Below are 12,504 nucleotides of genomic sequence, written 5' to 3'. Positions count from 1 at the left end.
ACATGTAAATTTTCGATTTATTTAGCTAGTTATAATGTAATCGTGCAGTTTTATACTGAATTTTTATATTTTTATAAAAATAAATTAATTGTCAAATATTTTATATTTATTGTATATACAAATTTATAGTTATTACATAAAGATTAAATCAGTATTTTCATGAAATCTATCGAGTTTACTAAATCGTAACACAAAATTTATTGCAATAAATGATATTAATGTAAAATTAATAAGTGATAGTAACACTAATTAACGGTATAAATACAAATATGTCAATTGCAAAAATAAATTTAAACTATCATAGTTTTATTTATAAAACTGATCTATAAAACTGACAATCAATGCAATAAAAAATGTATAAATATCTGAATAATACGTATCAAGAGATTTTTCTTCAGGAATTTGAGCAACTTGAGAGCTATATTTTACCGATTTCCTAACAAATATCTTTTATGATATAAGTTATAAGAAAAGGGATTAATGTATCTAGACAAAATGAGGGTGCCACAAGGTGCCATAAGTCAAGATTAAACGTGCTAATTCCATTACGACATCTTTCCAATAGTTCAAAAAGTATTGATTAATCTTGCCAATATATTCCAATCAATAAATATTGCAATCAATAATATAAATAGCCATACACATGCCAAAAATGTCTTACAAAAGATAATTTCTAAATGCTTTTAAAAAATCTCAAGAACGTTTTTCAATATATTAATTGATACTTAATGATAATTGAAAAAAACAATGTTTTTAAGAAATATTTTAGGCAAGTATATTGCCTAGGAAAGTTTATTTTTCTTTTGCAATGTATTATTAAAAAAAATTAATTAATTAATTGATAAATAATGGTGCATATACTCTTAAAAACTTCCACCAGAAAGAAAGTCAAAGAAACATTAATTGAAGCCTGTTCAGTTAATAATTTTATCGCAAAGGAACTCAATTAGTTTGATTTATTTTTCACGGAAAAAAATTATATTCTCCCTATTATTATATTTAGCGATTGCTGTGATATTTTTAAATACTGATTCTTTAACGTTATTATTGATATTGCAGTATGATTAGATAATCAGACAAATTCGAATATATGTATATATATCACAGAAGAAAACTGCAGTAGAGTGAAGGTGAACAAAACGGAAATAAAAGAAAAAAAAAAGGTTAACAACGGCGAAGATCGGAAATGGCCGTTCCGTAAATTTCGTCGGTCCAAACGTCCGATTGGATTTGCCGCGGGGAATCGAGAAATTAGAGATGAACGGAGGAAGCGACCCCGATACAAGCGATCTCGTCGTCGACCGTGCCGTCGTCGCGAAAATTTTATTACAAAAGCTCGAGAAATTAACTTCTCCATCAGTATCGTTACGTCGCCCAATCGCGCAATGCCATTATTAACCCCGGAGTAAGCGAATCTCGCCGCTGCTCATTACAGTATAAAATGCAGCCGAGAGGGAAGTTAGCATCTCGAATTATTTAGCGCGAGTTGAAACTTGAGGATATTCCGGTATTGCCACTCGAATCGATCGAATAGAATCCGCGGGTTGGGAGAAACTTCCAGCAAGAGACACTACGAGAATAATTAAAGCTTCACGAGTGATAAGATAAAATCGAGGGGAGAAGACAACAGGGATGGATATAAGTAAAGAACGATGCGGAAAAAGAGAGAGGAAGGAAAGAAAGAAAGAGAAAGAGAGAGAGAAAGAGAGAAAAAGCGTGGAAGGGGATGAAAAACGGTTGATGAAGAAATGTCTCGTCAAACAAATATAGAATTAATCGGTTCACTAATTCGTGCGTCAGCCGCGCGATCGATGATGCATTCAGATTATTAAACCGTTTGCATACCATCACTTGCGCGAGCGGCTCTAATTAGTCTGCTTCCCCCGTTTCCCCCTTCTACAATCTCGTGACACATGCTGTACCATATTATAAGCGGAAACATGCATGTTAGTACACGTGAGTGCATCGTCAAGCGTCACGCCATTACTGTCATAGCGCGATCTTGTAACCGAGTCGAGTTAATGAAAACTAAACTTGCAAGACTCTGTATGATCTTTTCCGGCATTGTATGATACATATCGCATTTTGTAAGGCGAATTATTACAGTAATATATGGGAGAATTGAAGAACGCGTTATCGACCGCCTAAGGTACTAATATTTTATATTTTTGTTTATTTTTAATGTAAAAATAAGCATTTAATATTCAGTAACAGAGGTATGAAATAAATGAGAACTGAATAATGTATTTTAAACAAAAATTTAATAGATTCCTTTCTGTTTTACGTGTACGAACAATAAACTATTAACTGTATTATTAATTAACTTTATTATTATTAATTAACTTTAAAACATTAAGTACGATTGATGTTAACTTTTGATCAATTTATATAGTTGCTAATGTAATCACACACACACACACACACGCGCGCGCGCGCACGCACGCACGCACGCACGCACGCGCGCACGCGCGCGCACACACACACACACACACACACACACAATTTTATAAAATATTGAATATATTGATTTTTTTAATCTTTCTTCATAAAAGACGAAAAAATTTATTATAGAATATTATATAACGTTTCGACCTTTTACCAATGATTCTCTTAAGTATCGGGCTGATGAAATTAGATTATAATAATTTTTTATTTTTTCAAATTGAGCTTATTCGAGATATTGTTTTTAATAATAAAAAATAAATGGTACGCATTTTCAGCAACTTTCCTTTGTAATATCTAGACTGTATTTAAATAACATATGTTATCTCGTGCACACAATAATTTAACTTTCAATAATTTAACTTTCAATAAGCTTTATTGTAATACCTTTGTTATTGCAGAGCTAGGTGATTAAAATTATTCTCAAAATTATTTGTACATAGTGTGAGTATAGACAAACAAATGTGTAAGCAACACGCATTTGTTTTTCATTTGGAGTTCGACGCTCGATAAAGTTGAGTCTGACCGCTACAGTCAGTTATACTACTGCGAGGTACAATATAGTCGATAATAACCCCTGCTATGCATGCGGTATTTACACCCAACTATTAATTGGTTAGTTTAGCAAAATGTAAGGGCATTACACAAACGTGACCGTTACCAGTGGTCCGGCTCACGAGCGAGTAGATAAGAACTAGTTATGGTCAGCCATAGCGCCAAAGTCAGACCGAATTAGAATCGTAGCGGATAGCTGACCCTCCTCGTTACTGACGGCATTAACTCAGATAAAATTATCTCGCGCGGTTAAAATTACCTCGTTTAGGTTTTTTATCGACTTTTTACCGTCACGCAGTTAAAGAAAAGAGTAAACAGGTAAACAAGAAACGGGAAAATATCGACGGAGATATTATTCAACGATGCGAAACTTTTCATCGGCATTGCGTTGATTCTTGAGTATGGGCACGCTCGCTGGCTGCCAAATAAAAATGGTCTAACAACAACAGATGGAGTATACGACGGCAAAAAAAAGCAAATAAGAATAACAGATGCGCCGCTCGGAAAAATATACGGGACGAGAGGAGGGGGCGGGTGAAGGGAAAGACTAACAAAGCTGGATCCGCCTCGGCAACAATGCGGCGGCCGGGACGTGGACGAAATAAAAATATGAGCTATCAGGCTAACGCCATTTCGCGCGTGAACCGGGAGATTAAGGGGGAGGCTTATGCAGCTTGGCTTAAATAGTCCGGGCCGGACGCGGATGCAATTGCTACCTTGTAACGTAATACATTTTCGAGTTTAACTCGCAGTTTCGACGGCGCGAGCGAGATTAGCGCTTGGTGAAACCGCGCCGGCTCTTGCTTACCTTGAAGAGAATCGAGATGCCCAGATTCATGAACGGCTTCGTGAAGTCGATTACGCTCTCGCGCGCGTAGTTGATTGTCATTGAGCCGACAGCGAGATCAGCCTTCTGCGAAATGAGAGAAGATAATGAAGAGAACACACGTCTATTAAGAATCAGACGAAGGCATGTTTAATTCAAATTTATTCCCATTTCATCTCAAGCAGCGTCGCGCCGCAAAGCCAAAAGCTCGTTTCGATTCCTCGTTCACTTCATCGTGCTCGGCAGGTGCTCGAGAATATTTAGACGCGCGTGGCAAAGAGGAATAGCTGATGTGGCAGTAGCCGACGAGCGCGAAACGCTGCGCGTCGATTCAATGAAGCCATCCCGAAGAAAGAGCTCAACGTGCGTACCTTCGCCTATATCTAACTGCTTCTTCAGCGTCTGCGAGAGCACTCGCGAACTGGCGCGCGATGCCGCACCGCGCGATGCGGCAGTCCGTCGAGATTTATTTCCGGCTTGCGCTGCATACGGGGTGCGCGGATATCTGGCTGGAAAATGCGCCCGATAGGGAAATCCCCCTGTCTTTTCTTCACGTGCACCCGCCCGCGCGTTCAGCGCTCTACAAATTCTCTGCAAGCGTCGCTGTACGCAACGTGCACGGTGTACGAGTATTCTATTGCGCGATGTGGGCGAAACGCAATTCATGCACTTACCAATCCCTCATATTGGCAAACGTCGATTTACATCGCGATATGATACTGCAGTATCCATATTACGTTTCACATATTCATTTCGAACAGTTGCAAGACTAGATTTGAATAAATTTCGATCGAGTGATACACACTAGTCGGAGAGATTTTGTATCTTTACCTTAATTAGAAATAGATAAAAACATTTCAGCACATTTCTACATTAGGCAGAGTATAATATTGTCCGCACGGAAAGAACAGTTTTGATAAACAATATAAAAATTTAGCTGGATACAGCTCTGAAAATAATTTTGTTGGATTAAAATAATGACAAATGAAGTTTAAGCTTGATAAATAATGCTGCAAACAGTTGATATACCCTAGTAAACATTTTATGTATTTGTTGAATAATATATTTACTGGACAGTTTAATTACTTCTATCTAGTAACTAACAAAATAAAACTGCCGAGAATCAAGATGTAACGCTTTGTCTGCAGATAAATCTGCAAATTCGTAAAAAAATGCGCAAAATCTGAATTCATTTACTGAACAAAAACAGGATAATAAATTGACTATTCAATTGCTCAACAAGCAAGCCTTAAAACCTATTTATTTAGACAATACCTAGCGTCTACGCATATTTTTATTAGGGAAACTGCATACATTTCTACCAGGGTACTAGCATTCAGCTTGAGAATTTTACATAATTATTTTGATAGTATAACAAAATTATTTTTAAATCTGTATCCGGCTAAATTTTCATATTTTTAGCAAAGCCATTTTTTTCATGCAAATATTTATTTCGTATTTTAATCATTTTGATAATTTTTATTTTTGTTGCAAAAGGAAATAATCTCGTGATCTGATTATGAATGAAAAGCGATCATTATTAGTTCCAATGTGTCACAACATGTGATAACTCCAAATTTCACTTTAATCTTTCCATGCAAAAAGCTCGATACTTTATTTACGTGTATTACCATGTATTACGGTTGTCGATAGTTAAACCGTGAATGGGGAATGCTGAGCGATACATCTCACGTACAATGGACAGCTGAAATGGCATCGACATCGACGTTGCATAAAACGATACCGGGTAACATCCCGCAAAAGATATTTCGGACTGGCGGCGTCACTAATTCGCACGTGATTTACTCTGCGTCCCGTGCAACCCATGGATGACGGTCGCAATAATTTGTTGTTGCGTGTTCTCGCGCGATGACAGCATGGCGCCATTGCGGATCCGCGATGCATCGTGCCGTCAATCGTTTATGAATGTACGAGCGACGCAATGTACAGGCGTCGAATGTGTCGAGGGAAACGAGTGAATGCGAGAAACCGGTTAAAGCTGCAAGAGATAATGTACCGGAAAAAGAGCGATACCAATTTTACATAGAATTACGGAGACGCAAGATTATCTGATATATTTGTACCCGCAATACATGTTATTGTGTACACATGTATTGTTTATTTAATACTTTTGTTGAAAATCTCTCTCGTCGATTAATAATTTCCATGACGGCGGTGATACATTGCGAACGAGCTTCGTTTTTCATTTCATTCATTCATTTTTGAGCTGCGTTACCTTTTCCCGCGTGTAGCCGACAAACGATATCCCATTTATCAACTCCGTTCAGATAAAAATGAAATATCGATATATCATTCTCTTTTCAAGAAAATCCAAGCGAGGGAAATTAATATATCGTGTAACGTTTTGCATATTTTGCGTGTCAACGAATACTCCAAAACTTGTTGCGTTAAATTACAAATTGGGGGCATACGTTAAAAATTTATTATAAAATAATTCTATTTAAAAGAGAAGTGCCTTTCCATCAATATTTTCGAAAACAGGATTACTCGCTGAGGTGCAAAATGTATGAATAAAAAAAAAAAAATTTAGCGTATCTGATAGAAATGTAAGTAGATGCACAGTTACTAATATTATTGTATTTTCATTAGTTGTAACAATACCGTTTAGGAAATGAACAAGAACTTTTAATAAGATTTTATTCTACAGCTCTCTTTTAGATTTGCTTATTACTAACTAAACAATTATATTTTGTCTTTGTTCAGATTTTGCGCATTTTTTATTAGCAGTTAATTGCAGGCAAAGCGTTGCCTTTTGATTACGACTCTAGTAATTTTACTTCTCAGTTACTGGGTAGAAGTAATTAAGTTGTCTAGCCACTCTGTTCAAAAAATGTATGAAATTTCTAATTAGCGTACAGTACAGTATCAAAAAGTTTTCCTACATTACTAGGAGCAACGTAGAGAAATTTTTTTGATATTGTACTGTACGATAATTAAAAGCACCGCTAATTAGATGACTAATTATTGATTTGACATTCTCAACTGCAGAATGGAAGGGACTGATCCGCTCAACTATGCGCAAGTCGCTAAAATACGATGCCGCTTCTAGGCATATTACGCGCGCCTTTTATCATCATTTTTCCGTCCTCGGTTTCGCCATTGCGCTCACGACGACTGCAACGAGGCACGTGTTATTAATGATCATCTGACAAAATTAATACTGCCGTCCGGATAACATAGTGCCGGTCGCTTTGTAACGTCCACCGGTCTGCGAGTCTTCCGATGAAAATGAGAAATTTCGCGGATTCTCATATCGCGATTCCTCATAATTCCACGAATTCCGACCCATACGCGCGCACACCCTCGTCATCGTTGATCGCCATCGTTTAATGCATTCGGAATAACAAAATATTAAACCATTCATAACCGTAATTTTCCTGAAATTAAAACGCGATTATTTTATCTTAGCGTTATCGAACGCCTTGGATACCGAGCCAACGTCTACATTGATTTACTTTACGAATATCATTTCGTTAAATTTAAACTGTTGTTTTGAACATTTCGATTCACAAGCAGTATCTCGGGCGTATCTTGTAATCCGTTTGATAAAGCCGCGAGCTTTCCTCGTCATATTGCATTACATTAAAAATGTAGAATTAATTATTTCTATACAGAAATGTAGTTTCTGTTATACGCACACATGTAGGGTTTATACATTATTCATTCGCGATAAAAGTACACCCTGTGTTCCGCAGCAACCGGACACAATCCAATTCCGAAGTTTGGGATTTATAGCGAAAGTAGTTCTCTGGAATGTAGATATCGTCGCTAGAATCCTTGGCTCATTACATCCTACTCCAAAAAAAACGAGAGTGCGTCTTTAAGAAATGTATCATGGAAAAAAAACGTTCCGCAAAAAAAGAAGTTTCCTTAGTCTTTCTCTTGAAAACAATTCGCATTTATAAAATACAAAGATTAATTTGTATATTTTGCAAATTGTAGATTGCAAAAGTCAAGCTCTGAAAAAGAGAAATTATCAAATGTCATGTAAAGGGAGAGTTCTAGTACTAACAAAAATTTTAACCCAAAAATAGTCACCCATGTATTTTTTACACTCCAGTATCAAAAATAAAGTTCACATCTTCACATCAAATTCTTTCATTGATTTAAAATTCATATTTATCTTTTATTCGAAGATTCTGAGACTCAATTAGTATAATAAAAATAAGTTATGATACTCATATATTCATAATACCGATCTGTTGAAACTATTTGGGGTGTAGATAACACCCCAAATATTATAGTTCCTTCTTCTCTCCTTACAAAATCAATCAAGTATGGTAAGAATTTATATTATAAATTATATTATAAATTCGAAATAATATAATAATATAATAATATTAGTTTTGGAATAAGATTGAAAGTAAGTTTAAATTAAAGTTAAAATTGAAAATATTATAAATTTTTAACATTTTTATGTTTATAATGATACAAAGAGCTTAGATTATGTTTCTATAAATGTTTTTTTTTTGCTTAAAAAAATTTTACATAATTGTTATATTTATATATCGTAATAAATAAATATAATAAGATCAAATTTTTCTTTTAATAATTCTGCAAGAGCAAATATAAATAATTTTATGTGATTTTATAATGTTCTTGAACATTAATAAACTATAGAATAATTAATAATATACAATATGTAATTAATAACAATGACTTTTGGCTTGGATGTAAAAATTACTTCAGGCAATTATTTACGCAAAATAAAGAAATAGGGTAATTATTCTCGGATTAAGACAATTGCAAATACACCAAAAAGCAAATGTACCAATACCGAGGGGGAATTCACAACCCAAAATTTTGTACACCAATGCCGATTTTTGGCATTGCTGTAAAACACTGCCGACATTTTTGTACACTGCCGACAATGCTTATTGTTAGTCAATGCCTACAATGCCGTCAATCCTATATTAAAATTAAGGCAATGCCATGCAATTATGAACACTACCGCGTGCCCATTATCATACGCCAATGCCTGCACAAGAATTCTAAAGCTTTCCCGAAGTATTCTACACAATTATACAAAAAACTTCCAAAAATTTTATTTACGAACTGTATCTATACATTTTAATGTAATTGCACATTATTATGTGCTGTCTTATGCATATAACTTCAAACAATGGAACACTAAAAATAATAATAAAAATAATCAAAATAATGACCTTGATATTGTATTTGTTTGTAATCAAAATAAATTTTAAACATTCTTCTTTAAAAATTCTATACATTTTACTGTAATTGCACATTATTATGTGATGTCTTATGCATAGGTATACCTAACTTCAAACAATAGAATACTAAAAATAACAATGTCTGTTAAGTTAGCACCCCCACCACAAAAAATCGAAACGCCACTTATGCCAAAATTAAGTGCTTTTTATGTGCTAATTATGTACCCTATTTGAAATTTTTGTGCTCGAGCGGTTTAGCAGGAAAATGAGATTGAAGGTGGGGGTGCCAGCTTAACGTTAAGCCAGCACCAACTCATATAAATAATTAATAAAATAAAAAAATAAATACACTAGAATTAAGTGCTTTTTATGTGCTTTCCAACGATATATAAATAAATGTTCGTACTCAATCTCTTCGGCCAGAAAATCGTCCCGAAAGTACGAATACACATTAACGGTACAAGAGTAAAGTACCAGAAAGAAAGCAATTCTGAAACTGATTATAGGCTTAAAATATTCTCCTATTTATGTGCTTTCGAAATATGCAAGACCAGATTTTTGTGCTCAACCACGTGATCGAAAAACCGCCCCTGAAGTGAGCACCCCACCGTTCAGGTACAAGAGTAAACTACCAGAAAGAAAGCAATTATGAAATTGATTATAGGCTTAAAATATTCTTTTATTTATGTACTTTCGGAATATGCAAGAAAAAATTTTTGTGCTCAACCCCATGATCGAAAAACCGACTCTGAAGTGAGCTCACCACTCCCCAACCATTGACGACAATGTCGTCAATATTATAGGTCACTGCTTACTTTTTTCGGCAGTCCACTGCCGAAATTTTGTACACCAATGCCGGCTGTGAATTTCCCCTCGACCAATACGTTCTACTCAACGTTTTACTACAGGTGCAAAATAATACGTTAGGTCAGAGTTTCCCAAAGTGTAGGTGGCGATTCATTAGTAGGTGGCGAAAAATTTTTTAACGATGGAATTAAAACTAAATTTTGAAGTAAACTACAAACTTCTTGCGCATGAAAATGATGTCGACATCATAAAGAGAAAATACATATTCTTCTTTACATCTTTATGTCTATAATAATACAAAGAGCTTAGATTATGTTTTTATAAATGTTTTTTTTTTGCTTAATAAAATTTTACGTAATTGCTATATTTATATATCGTAATAAATAAATATAATAAGATCAAACTTTTTTTTTAATAATTCTGCCATAGCAAATATAAATAATTTTATGTAATTTTATAATGTTCTTAAACATTAATAAATTATTAGAGAAATAGATTTACAAAATTGTGTTCAATAAAAAATTAAAAAAGAGGGGTGACATGATGATATAAATAAAGTAGCCTAAATGAATAATAAATTTCTCATTTTCTCTTGTAATTTTTCTACAAAAGTATAATGAATCGTGGATGTTCGCCGTTTTAAAAAATGGGTCGCGATCCACACGAATTTGGGAAATCCTTAGGCTGTCGTGATTGCAGCAATGCGGGTATCACATATGCACATATTCAATGGTATTCTATACATGCTCTTAATCGGCACAAACATTACCTGTGACTTCGAGCTCTCTTTTACGCGGCACTATCTTTGATACGTGTTTACCGCGGCACAAGGCGTACGCGACTGACATTGTTATCACGGCGCGGCTTCGTGTACATTTGCATCGTTGCATCTGCTACAAACGTCAGCGGGATATTGTAATTCGGTAAAACGGAATTGCGCGCGTATGCGGCACTTAATCAATCGCCCGCGCGCGCGATGTACCTGCTCCGAAATGTAGACGTAGGCGGCGGACGTAGGGCGACGCAGCGCAATACGCGGGCTAAGTTTCACGCTTTCCTGATAGAAACGCGGTGTCACCCTCGTATATATCCACGTCTCGCATCTGTTCGCGATTTGAATTGCAAAAGCGAGCGGCATCCAGCGCGTCTAAAGCCTACGCGTTCACGGCGGAGTGCACGGCGGCGATTCGCTCGCGCTTATTACCAGTAAAACGGCACGGTTTCCGTGTATATATATATATATATATATATATATGTATATATATCGCGGCACAACCCGCCGCGTGTCGTTCGTAGGTAATCCCGCGTGTGTGGTCATCAATTTGCATGATTTATGTTCACACGCGCGGGGCGTTACTGATACGAATGGCAGAACCTTCGACCCAGCGCGAAGCGATAATTCGTGTAAAGGAGAGCTGTAAGTAAATTTTGTGCCGTATAGTGCCCATGGATTTCTTGGGATTGGCAGGATAATGCCTGTTAGGAGCGACATTACCCATATCTTCCGAGCATCACATTTCCTCGCAAATGCCGATACTTGCTCCCTATCTCTGTGGAAATTCGCTTAACTACCCTTTGTTGCGTTTATCGTCGGCTATCAAACTGTCTCACCGCGCTAGGAGTCGACGACCTCCCAGCATAGTAGATCGCGTATGCATCGCTTCCGTAACATGTAAATCACATCGTGTATGTATGTATGCGTCAGCTGACGACGTGCTTTCGTTTCAAGAGTTTCCTGTCCCCTTACAGTCACACAGGAATCTTTCACGCTTGTTAATAAATCGTAGAATGACTGTACAGGTGCAAAATGGAGCGTTAAAAATTGATTATCAATCTAGAGGAGCGCTGAACGTTACTTCTGACTATTGCCAGAGTTCGTACGAGCGCAGACGGTTGGATTTCCTTCCACCCTAGGCCGTGCACGTCTCAGCGCTAATTCGAGTTCGTTGCACACGGACGCGTACCGCACACACTCACCTTGTCCATCAGCTGGCGAACTATCCCGTTCCACTCGCCGGTCTCGTAATCGTAAACGCCATACTTGCCATCCGGCACGAGCTCGATCCTGTAAGTGAAGCCCACCATGTGTGCTATCTTCTTCAGCAGGTCGATGCAGAAGCCCTCGTAGCGCGTGTTCCCGCTGAAATTCCCCCCGCTCTTCAGCATTACATACGGCTGCTCCTACGGGGATCATAAAAAGGAGCTACCGTCTTTCGCTCTCCTTTTGCAAGATTTCGTCTGCGATTCCTTTCTCTCTTTCTTTTTCCTATCTTTACGTTCATCCGTCTCCGGTCGCCAGTTCTCCCGCCCATTTTGTTATCCCGCATCCTTTTCACAGAACGCTGCTACCGCGTCGAATCTATCGATATGGTCGACAACAAGGCTGCGCGAAAACGATAAAACGCTCGTACGTTCGTCACGGGAATTTTATACGGGCTGGATGCAAATCTTTTTTTCTTCCGAGTAAGGGTCGCTCGATCTGGAGATTAAGTTTTACACCTTCGATCTAAGTTTGAACGGGAAACTTTAGTGTGTCACTTTGCTCCGCCGAGAGATACGCGCTGCGGATTTAATTAAAGTATAATGGAGCTCATTTTGTCATAATCTTGTTATAATTTTCGACTGCTATCTTTATTAATTTATTTTTATTTTATTAATTTAGTGACGTGATTGGCAAAT

At 36.7% G+C, this 12,504-nt stretch overlaps 1 protein-coding gene across 5 annotated transcripts in view; it reads right to left on the bottom strand.

The window, feature by feature from the left end:
- LOC105202335 (glutamate receptor ionotropic, kainate 2) overlaps positions 1-12,504 on the bottom strand; it is a 139,311-nt gene that overhangs the window by 10,089 nt on the left and 116,718 nt on the right. For 4 of the 5 annotated variants that reach the window (XM_026132629.2, XM_026132630.2, XM_039449076.1 and 1 more), the window contains 2 exons: positions 11,803-12,006; positions 3,806-3,910 (listed from right to left, as the gene is read on the bottom strand). In XM_026132629.2, coding sequence (XP_025988414.1) covers positions 3,806-3,910; positions 11,803-12,006 — 309 coding nt within the window. The remainder of the gene's footprint in view (positions 1-3,805; positions 3,911-11,802; positions 12,007-12,504) is intronic. The other variant, XM_011170798.3, reaches the window with a different exon arrangement.

Source organism: Solenopsis invicta, chromosome 5 (genome assembly GCF_016802725.1).
Source record: "Solenopsis invicta isolate M01_SB chromosome 5, UNIL_Sinv_3.0, whole genome shotgun sequence".
In the NCBI taxonomy this organism is placed as follows: domain Eukaryota; kingdom Metazoa; phylum Arthropoda; class Insecta; order Hymenoptera; family Formicidae; genus Solenopsis; species Solenopsis invicta.
The sequence above is the reverse complement of the archived record's forward strand: the minus strand, read 5'-3'. Positions and strand labels throughout refer to the sequence as shown.